Source organism: Anolis carolinensis, chromosome 2 (genome assembly GCF_035594765.1).
Source record: "Anolis carolinensis isolate JA03-04 chromosome 2, rAnoCar3.1.pri, whole genome shotgun sequence".
NCBI classification, from domain to species: domain Eukaryota; kingdom Metazoa; phylum Chordata; class Lepidosauria; order Squamata; family Dactyloidae; genus Anolis; species Anolis carolinensis.
This window is the reverse complement of record NC_085842.1, coordinates 232,879,412-232,895,856: the sequence shown is the minus strand read 5'-3', so window position 1 is coordinate 232,895,856 and position 16,445 is coordinate 232,879,412. Positions and strand designations below refer to the sequence as shown.

Below are 16,445 nucleotides of genomic sequence, written 5' to 3'. Positions count from 1 at the left end.
CCTCCCTATGACTACCCCTCACATATTTGTACATTGCTAACATTTCTCCTCTCAGCCTTCTCTTCTGCAGGCCAAACAATGATTACCAGCTAATAAAGCCTGTACTCATACTGCTTGATCAGACCCTTTTTCATTGTAGTCGGAATCCTCTATACACTTTCAATCTTGAACGCATCTCCATTTATCTGCGTTGCGCAAAGTTGGACATATTATTCCAGGTGCGGTCTGACCACGGCAGAGTAGAGTGGGAACAGGACTGCCTTGGATCTAGACGACGATATTCCCCAGTTTATGCATGCCTAAAGCCCATTGGATATTTGATCTGCCACAAACCATAGTAGGCTCATTGTTATGTTGTTGTCCACGAGGACTCACAGACAGTTTTCTCACACACTGCTGTGAAGGTAGGCGTCCAAAGAAATGTCGCTTGGATTTACATTATGTTTAACAAAGTGAAGTTTCTTTCATATGTCCCTGTAGAACTTAATAAAGTTACTTTTGGTCCATCTCTGTAGTCTGAAGTCACAAAGTTTTTTCTCTCCCTCAATAGTGACGCTCTAGAGGTAGAAGGATTTTTGGTAAGAAATTACTCCATGAAATCCTAGGTAGGATATGCATCCTCTTTGGGTTCATTACGGATTTCGTTCAATTCAATTTTTTAATTTTTTTGGGTTCAAACATTACTTCCCTCATGAGCCATGAATTTTTGGACTTCTCCAGATCCTAAGAGTTCCTGTACAGAAAGAGCAGTGATATATTTGATGAGGATACTTCGGATATTCATTTAAGGTGAAGGAATACGCCAGAGTCATTTTTTTTTGATATATCTGTCCATCTGAACGTTTGAGGACGTGTTTTGCCACGGGGATTAATACAACACCTAGACTTTGGCCACTGGCCAGCACTTCTCTAAAGTTTCATCTTTCACTGTCCCATCGGCTTGAGCAGTTAGGGTCGACGCAGTGGCCGCGGTACGGCCGCCTTTGGTCCCCCTTTCCCTCCTGCCGCGCACACGGGCGGTGGCGTTTGCCCGTCAGGGCGTGTGCCTTTGCGGCTGATAGTGACCTCTGGGCGCAGGTTCCGTCGAGTGCGAACCACATTTTGCTGGCTTGTTGGTATAACTCAGAGGGTCGAAACGTCAAAGTCAGAGGAACACCATCAAATTTGGACTAATTTCTGAAAATGTAAACCTTGGGTCCCATCACCTTGAAAGGCTGTGATTGACGCTGTTGCTGCGGAACGGCCGCCTTTGGTCCCCCTTTCCCTCCTGCCGCGCACGCGGGCGGTGGCGTTTGCCCGTCAGGGCGTGTGCCTTTGCGGCTGATAGTGACCTCTGGGCGCAGGTTCCGTCGAGTGCGAACCACATTTTGCTGGCTTGTTGGTATAACTCAGAGGGTCGAATCGTCAAAGACAGTGGAACACCATTAAATTTGGACTATTTTCTCAGAATGTAAACCTTGGGTCCCATCACCCTGAAATGCTGTGATTGACGCTGTTACTGCGGAACGGCCGCCTTTGGTCCCCCTTTCCCTCCTGCCGCGCACGCAGGCGGTGGCGTTTGCCCGTCAGGGCGTGTGCCTTTGCGGCTGATAGTGACCTCTGGGCGCAGGTTCTGTGGCGTGGGAACTTCAATTTGCTGGCTTGTTGGCAGGGACAATAGAAGAGGGTGTAATCACCGCACCGCAGCAGGACACCTCGGCCTTGTCCACCTCTTTTTAACATTTTCTTCTTCCACTTTCCAAACGCCTTTAAAGGCAGTGGTACTCGACGCTGTGGCCGCGGGACGGCCGCCTTTGGTCCCCCTTTCCCTCCTGCCGCGCACGCGGGCGGTGGCGTTTGCCCGTCAGGGCGTGTGCCTTTGCGGCTGATAGTGACCTCTGGGCGCATGTCCTCTGGCTACGGAAGTGCTTCTTGCTGCCTTGTTGGCAGCGACGATAGAAGAGGGTGGAATCACCGCACCGCTGAAAGCGGGACACCTCGGCCTTGTCCACCACTTTTCTAAATTTTCTTCTTCCACTGTCCCATCACCTTGTGAGGCGGTTGTCGACGCTGTTGCCGAGGGACAGACGCCTAAGGTTCCCCTCGCCCTCTGTCCGCGCCCGAGGACGGTGCCCTTTGCCCGTCAGGGCGTGTGCCTTTGCGGCTGATAGTGACCTCTGGGCGCATGTCCTCTGGCTACGGAAGTGCTTCTTGCTGCCTTGTTGGCAGCGACGATAGAAGAGGGTGGAATCACCGCACCGCTGAAAGCGGGACACCTCGGCCTTGTCCACCACTTTTCTAAATTTTCTTCTTCCACTGTCCCATCACCTTGTGAGGCGGTTGTCGACGCTGTTGCCGAGGGACAGACGCCTAAGGTTCCCCTCGCCCTCTGTCCGCGCCCGAGGACGGTGCCCTTTGCCTGTCAGGGCGTGTGCCTTTGCGGCTGCTAGTGACCCTTGGGCGCTGGTTCTGTTTATTGGTAGGACGATAGAAGAGGGTGGAATCTCACCGCAGAAAGTCTTACACTCTGAAGTAAGACTTGTAGTCTTCAACTATCTATGGAGAACTCTCGGACAGATTCAGAAAAGAAATTCCTGTAGGACATCAACGGCGTCACTTCCTTCAAGTCCATGCCATCCTGATGCTATGCCTGTAAGATCACTACCTCCTTGAATCGGACGGGCAATAAAACATGGAGGATGGACCAGTTGGATCTTCTAACACTCCCAGGCACTGTCTTGTTTTTCAAAAAGGAATTCTTTTTAAAAGTGCCGTTTTTTCCCACGCTCTGCCTTCCTAATGGTCAAGCTCTGACATCTGCAGGTTTCTGGACTACGGCATTGCGATGACAATGCCAGTATGCGGTCCTCCAATTTTTGCATGAAGTCTCTTTTCTTTTTTTGTGTAGTGTGGACACAGCTCTGCAAAACCTCTACTAACTTGCAGACCACAGTCCACACCTACAGTGAGATGTTGCAAGAATAAAGTAAAGGTCTGTCAAACCCTCCTCATCCAATCCATGCTGTTGACCAGGGGTCCTCAAACTTTTTAAGTGGAGGGCCGGTTCATGGTCCCTCAGATTGTTGAGGGGCCGAATTATCATTTGAAAAAAAAAAACGAGCAAATTCCTATGCTCACTGCACATGTCTTATTTGTAGTGCAAAAAAAAAAAAAACTCCAACAATTACTTATTTATTTATTACATTTCTACCCCACCCTCTCTCACCCCGAAGGGGACTCAGAGCGGCTTACAAGTTGTATGTACATACAATATATTATATTAATGGCATAGCACAATATTAGCATTATATATTACTATATTGCACTATATCACTATACCGTAATATTATTAGTAATATTACATTTAATATATAATATATAATTAATATTATTATATTATACAATATTATTATATTGTATTATTATTATTATTATTAACCACCCTGAGTCCCCTATTGGGTGAGAAGGGCGGGGGTAGAAATACTGTAATAAATAAATAAATAAATAAATATTATATTGTATTACATTATAATATTTATTATCAATATTATATGTATACATTATGTTTTTATTACAATATATTATATTGTTACCATATCATTCATTTACAATATTGGTAAATGAAAAAACAATACCATATTTAAAAATAAAAATAATTTTAACCAACATACTGTAAACTTATCAGGATTTTAGTGGGAAGTGTGGGCCTGCTTCTGGCCAATGAGATAGTCAAGTTAATCAGGATTGTTGTTGTTGTTGTGCCTTCAAGTCATTTCAGACTTTGGGCGAGCCTAAGTCTAAAACTGAAGGCAGGGGCCAGGTAAATGGCCTTGAAGGGCCGCATCCGGCCCCCGGGCCTTAGTTTGGGGACCCCTGCTGTTGACAGTTATACATCTCTGTGGTTCCCTTTGGCTTCCTTCTCAACCCAGCTTTGGTCATTTACCTGTAATAACACCAGACACACACACAAGTCTTCCCTCTAGTTCAACGCCATAGAAACATAAACCTGACATCAGAGCCGTAAAACATTCCAGTTCCGAAAAGCCTTCGAGGACTGTGGGGTGGATCGCTGGCAGATGAAGAATTGGTTTCCAGGCAAAGAGTATTTTGCACTTTATTGATTTTTAACTCTCAAACTACCTCATCTATGTGCAATTATTCAGCCCTCGGCCACAGAGCCCTGTTTTTACACCTCTGTTTTTTAAGCAGGTAATGCTGTGAGAGCTTTCTTATTTTATGTGTTATTGATGCAACATTTCCTTTGACAAATATAAAATTTTGGGGTTTAATTGTTCACATTGTATTGCTGACGGCCACGCCCCATGGAAGCTGCTCAGAGTCCCTCCGGGAAGATGTCCCGGGTAATAACAATTAAGATCTTACTGTGGTATTAGAACAATCATTATTGATGTCATGATGTCCACGATTTCCCTGTGGAATGCCAGCTAGCTTGTGTCCTCCCGGGAAGGGTGCGGCCAGGGCCGCTGACGGTTTGCTGTCATGGAGTGTGCCTTTGTGTCGGCTACAGACTGTGTTGCTATGGTCTGGTTGACACATTAGTCAGTGGGGCTTGGGCCCACAGTTCACTATCAGACGTGAAGAATACACGCCCTTCCCCATGTGGGTTCAGTGGTGGGCGTGGGGCCGGCCAACGGTGGCCGGCCCCCCTGGTCAGTGGGGCTTGGGCCCACAGTTCACTATCAGACGTGAAGAATACACGCCCTTCCCCATGTGGGTTCAGTGGTGGGCGTGGGGCCGGCCAACGGTGGCCGGTCCCCCTGGTCAGTGGGGCTAGGGCCCACAGTTCACTATCAGACGTGAAGAATACACGCCCTTCCCCATGTGGGTTCAGTGGTGGGCGTGGGGCCGGCCAACGGTGGCCGGCCCCCCTGGTCAGTGGGGCTTGGGCCCACAGTTCACTAGCAGACGTTCAGAAGACAGTATTTCAAGGTGCGGGCCTTGCCGCCTGTGGGTGTATCTTTCTTTCGTTTTGTTTTTGCTGCCTCACGGCCAACGTGGTCGTGTTTCCTGCGGTGCACCGCATCTCTCTTCTCTCTCGGCTGTCGTTCGATACCCCTTTGTGCGATTTGGCACGGAAGCCTCCTTGGGGGCGGCCACTCTTTCTTCCTTTTCGGGAAGCGTGCCGGCCAACGGTGGCCGGCCGGCCCTCAGTGCGCAGTATTTAAATGTGTGGGACACTCTTTTTCCCTCTGTGGGAAGCGTGCCGGCCAAAGGTGGCCGGCCTAGTATTTTAAGTTGTGGGCCACTCTTTCTTCCTTTTCGGGAAGCGTGCCGGTCAACGGTGGCCGGCCCCCCTGAGCAGTATTTTAAGGTGCGGGCGTCGTCGCCTGTGGGTGTATCTTTCTTTTGTTTTGTTTTTGCTGCCTCACGGCCTACGTGGTCGTGTTTCCCGCGGTGCACCGCATCTCTCTTCTCTCTCGGCTGTCGTTCTTTAACCCTTTGTGCGATTTGGCACGGAAGCCTCCTTGGGGGCGGCCTCTCTTTCTTCCTTTTCGGGAAGCGTGCCGGCCAACGTTGGCCGGCCCCCCTGGGCAATATTTCAAGGTGCGGGCGTCGTCGCCTGTGGGTGTATCTTTCTTTTGTTTTGTTTTTGCTGCCTCACGGCCTACGTGGTCGTGTTTCCCGCGGTGCACCGCATCTCTCTTCTCTCTCGGCTGTCGTTCTATACCCCTTTGTGCGATTTGGCACGGAAGCCTCCTTGGGGGCGGCCACTCTTTCTTCCTTTTCGGGAAGCGTGCCGGCCAACGGTGGCCGGCCCCCCTGGGCAATATTTCAACGTGCGGGCGTCGTCGCCTGTGGGTGTATCTTTCTTTTGTTTTGTTTTTGCTGCCTCACGGCCTACGTGGTCGTGTTTCCCGCGGTGCACCGCATCTCTCTTCTCTCTCGGCTGTCGTTCTTACCCCTTTGTGCGATTTGGCACGGAAGCCTCCTTGGAGGCGGCCTCTCTTTCTTCCTTTTCGGGAAGCGTGCCGGCCAACGGTGGCCGGCCCCCCTGGGCAGTATTTCAAGGTGCGGGCCTTGCCGCCTGTGGGTGTATCTTTCTTTTGTTTTGTTTTTGCTGCCTCACGGCCTACGTGGTCGTGTTTCCCGCGGTGCACCGCATCTCTCTTCTCTCTCGGCTGTCGTTCTTACCCCTTTGTGCGATTTGGCACGGAAGCCTCCTTGGGGGCGGCCACTCTTTCTTCCTTTTCGGGAAGCGTGCCGGCCAACGGTGGCCGGCCCCCCTGGGCAATATTTCAACGTGCGGGCCTTGCCGGCTGTGGCTTTTTCTTTCTTTTCTTTTCTTGCCTCCAGTATGTTACAACACAATCACACATCACAACACCAAAAAAAGGCCAAAACCAACAACAGGCAATGTGCCGTGCTTTCTATATTTAGTAGTAATATATATAATACAAAATAATAAATACAGCCAGACTTTTGAGCTGCAAGGATATTCAGTGCAATTCAACCAGACCAATAAAAGATTAACCTTCGAAAAAGGCGACCAGGCTTTGAAACAGTGATACTACTCTGAATCTGACCAACCAAAGATTTCCCCTAGATAGCAAGCACCCAGGCTTTGAACCACCGAGGCTATTCATTACAATTCTACCCCCCTAAAAGGCAACTACCTAACCTTCCAAGCAGCAAGCCTATTCCTTTCTATTCCACCTCACCAAACAAGGATTCCCATAAGAAAATGGCCAGGCTTTCAGGCTACAAAGCTATTATTCACTGTTATTCCACCTACCTAACAAAGAATTCCCATACACCACAGCAACGCGTGGCCGGGCACAGTAAACTATAAAATTGTGCAATAAATCTTAGGAAAGGGCAAACGCTCTGCAATTTAGCAAACAAGCAGGGTGGATTTTGTTCTCCCACTGTACCAAATTTGATCAGTATAGCTGAAAAAATGAGAGCAGGAGAGCCCCCGACCCCCCCCCCGGGGCTGTTTTGGGGCGACCGCGCATGCGCGTCCGCCATTAACGAATTAATTTCGAAAATAACGAATTTTCGTTAATTTCGAAAAATTTTGGGGGCCAAATTCGTAAATAGCAACAAAAACGAAAAACTGCCCCCTCTAGTTTTGAAACGAGTTTAGAATCAAATTTTTCATGGATCGATCAAGCCTAGTATATATGTTTAGTCATCACTTGTATGTAATGCTCAGGGTGCATTTGTGTATATAGAGTCATGTGGAGTTATTATACATTATTATACAGTAGAGGCTCGCTTATCCAACATAAACAGGCTGACAGAATGTTGGATAATAAGGAGAGATTAAGGAAAAGCCTATTAAATATCAAATTACGTTATGATTTTACAAATTAAGCACCAAAACATCATGTTTTACATCAAGTTGACAGAAAAAGAAGTTCAATACACAGTAATGTTATGTAGTAATTACTGTATTTATGAATTTAGCACCAAAACATTGCAATATATTGAAAACATTGACTACAAAAACACTGACTACTAAAAGGCAGACTGCATTGGATAATACAGAACGTTGGATAAGCGAGACTCTATTGTACCTATTTTTAGATGATTTACTGTGGTTGAGTCACTGACCTGAGATCTACAAGAGAATGAAATCTTAATAATTGACAGCTCACCTTCACCTCTTTGTGTAAATTACACTATGTAACACGATTTTTGTTCCGGTGTTATAAATGACACTTCCTAATTGGTTCTAGCATATAAACATGGGAAAAGTTTATTAAACTTCAAAAACTTTGTTTTTGCGGGACATCCTGCAGCATATTTTGCTATAGCTTTTCATCGAGTCTCATCCAATTCAACATAATTTGTGGCAGCCACAAAAATGAAATTTCTGGAGTATAACAACTACTTTCAAAGTAAGCATTGCACAATTAAACGGGAAATAACACTTTCAAACCAGGAACAGAACATTTTTCAACCGTTGTTATAGTGTTGTCTATTTAGTATTGATGTAAGTGGAATTTACACATATTGTGTTCTTTTATCTGCTCAAAATGATGGGGTGGTTCATCTTTAGTCACTCTGTGCTACCCTTATTTTGAAAACCAGCATTTTGCAAAGAAAAAAATAAGCAGTTAGTGCTGGATTTGCGCACATGAATTTCAGGTTCCTTGAGAACTGTTATACAGGTTCTAAAATTAATTCTAACCCTTTTGCGCAAACCTTTAATTATGTTTGGAACATGTTCCAGGCTAATAGCCACAGGAAGGGCAGGGGTGGCTCACATTTTTGTTTCCGAAATGCCCTGACCTCTTTTGCTTACAAAGAAGTTTAAATGAAACCTGGTGTCTAAAGGTAAGAACAAATATGTAGTGAGGCAGGTAGTTCATGTCTTAGATTATAGTTTCTGCCCATATTGAACACGCCTGCAATGTGGCTACAAAAGGGTGGCTATTTATACCAGACACCTTTTGATAACATTTTTCCATTGCGTGTGTGTTTCCTGCTTAAAATCATAATTCTACATCTATCAGGAAACTTGGGGTGCATCTACACTGTAGAATTAATGCAGTCTAACACCACTTTAACTCTATGGCTCAATGCAATGGTATCCTGTAGTTTGATGAAGCACCAACACTTTTTGACAGAGAAGGCTACAGACCTTGTAAAATGAAAAAACCCCAGGATTCCATAGCATTGAGCCACTGGGGTTAAAGTATTATCAAACTGTATTAATGCTATAATATAGATGAATCTATAGTTCTGCCTGAGATATCATATCTGTTGTGTCAAATCAGCCAAGCACTTGCAACGTATCTTACTTTGTAAAATTTACCCTCTTAAAGGGGGGCAAAAAGGCAAAGAATGCAGGCTGGCAGGTAATGACAGTATTTCCTGCATACCAGGTCTAATGCGTCATTTCTCTTCTGGCTTTGACAAAAAGCAATCCAAAACAGAGCTGCCGTAATGTAAAGTATTATTTATTATTATTTATTAATTTCTATGCTGCTTTTCTCCCATGGGTGGGACTTAAAGCAGCGTACAAAGTTTAAAACACCAATCCATATCCATCAACACACAAAATACATAATCACCTAAAAAATAATATAGTAAAGGGTAAAGGTTTTCCCCTGACATTAAGTCTAGTTCTGTCCGACTCTGGGGGATGGTGCTCATCCCCATTTCTAAGCCGAAGAGCCGGTGTTGTCTGTAGGCACCTCCAAGGTCATGTGGTCGGAATGGTTGCATGGAGCGCCATTACCTTCCTGCCAGAGGTACCTATTGATCTACTCACATTGGTATGTTTTCGAACTGCTAGGTTTACAGAAGCTGGGGCTAACAGCAGGAGCTTACCTCCGCTCCCTAGTTTCGAACAGCCAACCTTTCAGTCAGCAAGTTCCGCAGCTCAGCAGTTTAAAATTAGTATTTTTGATACTAATTTAAAAATGTAACACTATTTAAACACTTCATATAAAACAATTAATACTTACAACAGGTACCATTAAAGGTTTCCCTAACCTCAAGCCACTGATGTTATTTGTAAAAATAAAATTATACAGCTCCTAAGACATCAATTGTCAAGGTCATATCGCAGTTGCCAGGGCCAACAAAGCATTCAATGGTGAATATTACCAGTGGTTATCTGGCAGTGCCTATTGTCATTCATCTGGGAAGGCCTGGCTCCACAGAAAAAATTTAATTTGAGATTTTAAAAAGCCAGTAAAGAGGGGACCAATCACACCTCTCTAGGAAGGGAGTTCCAGAGCTGCGGGACCACCACTGAAAAGGCCCTCTTCTTCCCACCAAACATGCCTGCGATGATGGTGGGACCGAGAGAAGGTCCTCTCCTGAGGATCTCAGGGCTTGATAGTGTTGATAGAGATAGACAGGCTGGGCCCAAACCGTTTAGGACTTTGTAGGCTAAATCCAGCACCTTGAATTGCACTCAGAAACAAACTGGAAACCAATGTAGTTGCTTCAGGAGTGGAGTAGTTCTTTATATCCTGCTCCTGTAAGCAGTCTAACAACTGACCTTTCGACAGGTTGAAGTTTCCGAGTGCTCTTCTGGGGTAGCCCCACATAGAGTGCGTTACAGTAATCTAATCTGGATATGACCAGCATGGCCAGATTGGGCTTTTCAAAGTATGGGCGCAGCTGGTGCACAAGTTTTAACTGTGCCGGCCAGCTGAGCCTCCAGGGTCAGCACTGAGTCCAGAAAGACCCCAAGACTGCGAACCTGCGCCTTCGGGGGAGTATGACCCCATTGAGCACAGGTTGCAGCCCAATACCTTGATCAGCCCTACGGCTGACCAGAAGTCCGTCTATCTTTCCTGGATGCAATTTCAATTTGTTCATCCTCATCCAGTCCATCACAGGTGACAGGCATTGGTTCAGGGTTAGGATGGCATCTTGGCATCAGGTGGAAATGAGTACTTATTGTCTTAAGGTAAAGGTAAAGGTTTCCCCTGACGTTAAGTCCAGTCATGTCTGACTCTGGGGGTTGGTGCTCATCTCCATTTCTAAGCCGAAGAGCCGGCGTTGTCCATAGACACCTCCAAGATCATGTGGCTGGCATGACTGCATGGAGCGCTGTTACCTTCCCGCCGGAGCGGTACCTATTGATCTACTCACATTGGCATGTTTTGAACTGCTAGGTTGGCAGGAGCTGGAGCTAACAGCGGCCGCTCACGCTGCTCCCGGGGTGTTTTTTTAAAAAAATATAATCTTTATTGAAATTTCTTCCATTATTGCATTTATCTATCTAAAGGGAAGGATGGGGTAGGAAAAATCAGGATAGATGGGCATGGGAGAGGAGGGGAATAAGGGAATAGCCCTATCGTGGGTTTGGGGATGTGAAGGGATGTTTCGGGTGGGACAGGGGTATGGTTCTGGAAAGGTAGGGAAACAGGCAAACCCTAGGGAAAGGGGAAGGGAGTCGAAAATCAGCTCCCGGGTTGGATCCCTATCTAAAATGGGAGGGGAGTTGGGGTTTGAACCTGGCACCTTTTGGTCTCCAGCTCAGTGCTTTAATGCACTTCGCCACCGGGGCTCCTCCTTGTCTTAAACATCTCTCTTTATCGATGATAATGAAGACAGCCTATATTTTCTTGAAAAAGCAATAAAATATGTAAATTAATAATATAACATCAGTCAGAGATCACTTGTGGCATTAATCAGTATTGAATAATATCACCATGATTAGTTTTTGAATGGTTGAAAAATAATTCATTCCAGATCGCATCAAAATTTAACCATTCCTGTGGTTAATAGGGCTTCACTGTGAAATTTGTACAAAACTACCAAGACATGGCACCAAAATTTGTGGAAGAACGTTTATAAATTACAGCTAACAGTTTTACATTTTGGAGAAACACACATATAAAGAAGAAGCAACATAAACCACTAAATTGCCTTCCAACCTAACATTCCAGCAGAGCCTTAAAATGTTATGCTACGACATAATAACAGAGTCTCCAAGCTGGTTTTTTATACTTATCCACCCATGAAAACGTTCCCCCAAAACCATTGCTCATTTTCTGTTTTCTCCCGTTGGGGTGGGTAGCAGCTTGAGAAGGATGATGTGGGAAATGGAATGAATATTGTAGGGAAAAGGAGAATCTTTTTCCTCTGCTGGTGTCAATTCTGATAATTTTTGCTAGCAAATAAAGGAATCCAGTGTTGCATTTCTGATGCCTACCTTGGTTTGTTTGTTGTGCTCCTTCAAGTCATTTCAGACTTAGGGAAATCTTAAGGTGAACTTATCATGGGGTTTTCTTTGGATTGGATTTGTTATGGCCTTGCTCTGAGGCTGAGAGAGTGTGACTTGGCCATAGTAATCCAATAAGCTTCCATGGCTTAGTCCAACACTCACACCATACTGACTCATTGATCTACTTATGTCCCTTTAATTTCTAGTCGTAGTAGCCATGTTTATTGCTGTTGTGTGCCTTTAAGTCTTTTCCACCATATGGCGACTCTATCATAGGGTTTTCTAGGGCTGAGAGTGTGTGACTTGTCCATGGTCACCCAGTTGGTTTTCACAGCTAAGTGGGAATTTGAACCCTGGTCACCAAAGTTGTAGTCCAACTTATCTGAAATTTCATCTCCCTCGACACTATTAGAAGTGTAGATTTCCCGATCCCTTTCTCCATCCTTACACTTTTAGGTATCAAGTAGCTACCTATTTACTTGATTTACTTGACCATTAGTCAAAGGTTCCCAACCTTTGGGCCTCAAGGTATTTTGGACTTCAGCTCCCACAGTTCCTAACAGCTGGTAAGCTGTCTGGGATTTCTGGGAGTTGAAGTCCAAAACATCTGGAGACCCAAAGGTTGGGAACCACTGCCCTAGGGCTACTTGTTCTAGCTGCAACTTCTATGCCGTGAATCCCATTTCAGAAGAAAGGCAAGCTATAAATTAAACCAACACACAAATGAATAAAATTAACCCTAGCTGGTTTTGAGGAATGTTGGGAGCTGCAATCCACAGACACCTGAAGATACACACTCTGCCAGTCTCGGGCTAGGACAAGCTTTCTTTGGAGCCTTCAAACATTTTGTGTCTTGAAAAGTGTTTTTCCCACAACAGAGCCATGGTGCTAATTGCTTAATAGCACAATGTGATGTTGTCTACACTTTTGTATAGTCTTTGAAGGAAAAAGTTGGAACGAAGGGAAGAGATATTGTGGGAAATGGCATTGATTGCTACCATTTTATTGGCTCTTCTCTGCTCCAGGTTGCCCAAGTGTGACCTAAACTTAGATTGCCTGAGCTGTTCTGACCACCATCAGAAATCCTTACTTATTATTTCATTATTCATTTCTGCTTATTTAATATTTGTTTTTTTCATTTTCCCCCTAGATAAGCAACATCTTATTTTTTGTTTTGCCACCCATATGTATGTGTTTATTTCGACAATATGCAACCTGCTTCAACAGTGGAATATATTTAATATGGACCCTGCTAGTGGTGGTTGGTAAGTTTTTCTATGTCTGTCCATACCGTGACCTGAAACGTCAGGGTTTTTTAAAAATAGGGGGGGGGGGGAAGCAAGAATCATTAGCATTCCACATGTTTTGGAATACAAATTCAACAGTTTTTATAATTAGCCATTTTGTTGGGGCTTCTGGCAGTTGAAGCCCAAAACACAAGGTGGTCAAGGATGCATCTACGCTGTGGAATTAATGCAGTTTAACACCACTTTAACGGCCATGGCTCAGTGCTGTGGAAACCTGGGAATTGTAGTTTGGTGAGGAACCAGCACACTTTGGCAGATAAGGCTATAGACTTTGTGGAACTACTATTCCCATGTTTTTATAGTATTGAGTCATGGCTGTTACAGTGGTGTCAAGCTGCATTAATTCTACAGTGTAGACACATCCTGTGACTTCCCATTCTTACTCTAATGTTTGGAGTTTGGTCTGCCTAATTCAGAAATACAACTCATGTCCGTAATAAAATTTTTCAACTTGATGTCACTTAGATAATTTCAGTGCACATTGATATATGCTTAAATAAGATAACATTGGTTGCTACAAAATACTCTAGAATTCAGCAGATAAGAAAGAATGGTTTGTGAATGCACCCTGTTTCTTTTGTCCCTTGGCTGCAAACATTTCCATAGTGGGCAAGTTAATTTAATGTCAGTTATTTTATTTATTATACGTGTCTGTCAAGCTGTCTTTTCATGGGCATCAAATGCAATGGCCTATAGTGAGAGACTTATTTGGAGACAAGACCCTCTGAGCATAGTGAAACACAGGCATTCAGAGTAATAAACAAGAGTAGGATTGGCCAGCACATTATAACTAAAATTGTGTTAAGAGCATCACTGTGCAAATACAATAGCAGTAATAAGACTGAAAGTGCACATCAGAAGGAAGGAAAGACGGAGTGAAGAAAGGATGGAAAAATTGAAAGAAGGTGGAACAAGGGAAGGAGAAGGGAGAACTGATCTTTTTTCAGCCTCATCTGCTCAACCACTAATTTCTTTTCATGATTGCTGACATACTGTAATTCAGGAGTTGAATCAGATTTAGAAGTATACATTGCTTTTGCTGTTTTTACTCAGACAAATATAATGAGCAGAATTTCTAATTGACCAGTGAGTCAACATTGCATAGCGGTTAGGATTGAAAAATCCATGGTCAGTTCCTATTTATCTATGACGCTAAATGGTGAGGAGGTGCACTACAAACACTTCTCTGAGCCCTTGGAGAAAATGTGTTGTTGCTGTTAATATTATAATAAATAAATTTTATTAGTTAGGAGTAGAGACAAACACTCATCTTTCCCCATGTGATGGAGCAAAAGGTGAGCACGTGGACTAGTGGAGTAATGAGTCGGGAGGAACAGCTGCTCTCTTTCTTTGTTTCGAAAGCTTATGATTTCAAGAGTAAGATCCCTGTTGGAACAATTGGCAAGTATGCATGTGCAGAAAAAAATTCAGAAATACTCAGAGCTAATTCTAAATATCAGTTTGCTTTGTATCCCTTTAATAACTTTTTTTGGCTGTATGTTTCAATTGCTTAATTTTAACTTTCAGACAGTCATCATTCCAAAACCCTCCGCTGTTCTCAAACATTACTAAGACGAGTATAGTATCTGCCTGTCGAAATGACCATTTGCTTCTTCAATGTTCCTTTTTAGGAATTGGGTCCGTTTACTTCCATGCTACGCTTAGTTTCCTGGGTCAGATGCTTGATGAACTCGCTATACTCTGGGTCTTAATGTGCGCTCTGGCGATGTGGTTTCCCAGAAGATATTTACCCAGAATATTTAGAAATGACAGGTAATGTATCTTAAAGTACTGGTTTTCCAACATTTCCACTTTGCTGTCTTTATTTATTTATTGTATTTTTATACCACTTTTCACTCCTGGGGGGACTCAAAGTGGTTCATATCATAATCCATGGCAAAATTCAATGCCTAACACATATAAAATGTCACATACCAAATTAGCCGCATATAACAATAGATGAAAACCATTAAAACTATAAAATTATAAATAACAATTACAAACACAACATAAAGCATTTAAGTCTTGCATCGATCCTGAGGTTATCTTAACTATTTCCATATTTCAATACTCCTGTCATTCACTAAATGCCTTCTTGAACAACCAGGTCTTAAATTGTTTCCTAAATGCTAGGAGGGAGGCGGCCAATCTGATCTCAGTAGGGAGGGAGTTTCCCAGCCAAGAGGCCACCACCGGGAAGTCCCTGTCTCTCGTCTCTGCCAATCTCACCTGTGAAGGGGGCGGGACCAAGAGCAGGACCTCCCCAGCAGATGTTGGTGTTCTAACTGGCTCATAAAGAGAGATGCGTTCAGATAGGTAAACTGGACCTGAACTGTTTAGGGATTTATAGGCTAAATCCAGCACCTTGAATTGTGCTCAGTAGCAGACTGGCACCTTCTGTCCTGACAGGACATGAGAGAAGAAGTATAGAATTGTAGGATTCACATGTTGCAAGATAGATGTGAAACAGCTGTTACGTTTGGAGGCGCTTTCCTCCAAAGCAAGGGTGTCAAACTCATTTTCATCAAGGGCCACATCAACCTTATGGTTGCCTTCAAAGGGCTATTGAATTCATGTATCGAGAATCTGTGGATACAGCATTACATGTTGGTGCTGTTGGGTAGTCACAAGAAGCCAGGATAATAATCTGCAGCTACCTCTGAAATGCCAGGTTCAGATCATAAGCCCAGTTCTCCATTCATTACTTGGTAGTACAGTAGAGTCTCACTAATCCAAGCTAAACGGGCCGGCAGAAGCTTGGATAAGCGAATATCTTGGATTATAAGGACTGATCAAGGAAAAGCCTATTAAACATCAAATCAGGTTATGATTTTACAAATTAAGCACCAAAACTTCATGTTATACAACAAATTTGACAGAAAAAGTAGTTCAATACGCAGTAATGTTATGATGTAATTACTGTATTTATGAATTTAGCACCAAAATATCATGATATATTGGAAACATTGACTACAAAAATGGCTTGGATTATCCAGAGGCTTGGATAAGCGAGGCTTGGATTAGTGAGACTCTACTGTAATTCATTACTACTGGAGCTTAGTTGGCTATGGCTGCTACCTGCTTTTTTCATTCTCCCGCAGTGCTTCTGTGTTCTGTGTGATGTCTGTGGAACGACCTACCCGAAGAGATCTGACAGCTAAACGAGGTGTTGGAATTTAATAATAATAATAATAATAATAATAATAATAATAATAATAATAATAAGCTTTATTTATATCCCACTCTCTCTCCTTGAGGGGACTCGGAGTGGCTTACAACAAAGAAAATAGAAGCAAATAATAATAAATAATTCAAACAATGTCAAAAATAACTCAATAACAATAAAATAAGCCAGGTAAACACAAAACATAGTACATACAACTCAAAAAATGCAACTATAATCAATTAATTATAAAATATAATGCAATTTAAAACATTTTAACACTCATTTGAAGACTCATCTCTTCTGACAGACCTACCCAGGAAATCTTGAGGTTTGA

At 43.7% G+C, this 16,445-nt stretch overlaps 1 protein-coding gene across 1 annotated transcript in view; it reads left to right on the top strand.

The window, feature by feature from the left end:
• acer2 (alkaline ceramidase 2) overlaps positions 1-16,445 on the top strand; it is a 44,107-nt gene that overhangs the window by 15,578 nt on the left and 12,084 nt on the right. Inside the window, exons 2-3 of the mRNA XM_003216605.4 lie at positions 12,789-12,903; positions 14,577-14,718. Coding sequence (XP_003216653.1) covers positions 12,789-12,903; positions 14,577-14,718 — 257 coding nt within the window. The remainder of the gene's footprint in view (positions 1-12,788; positions 12,904-14,576; positions 14,719-16,445) is intronic.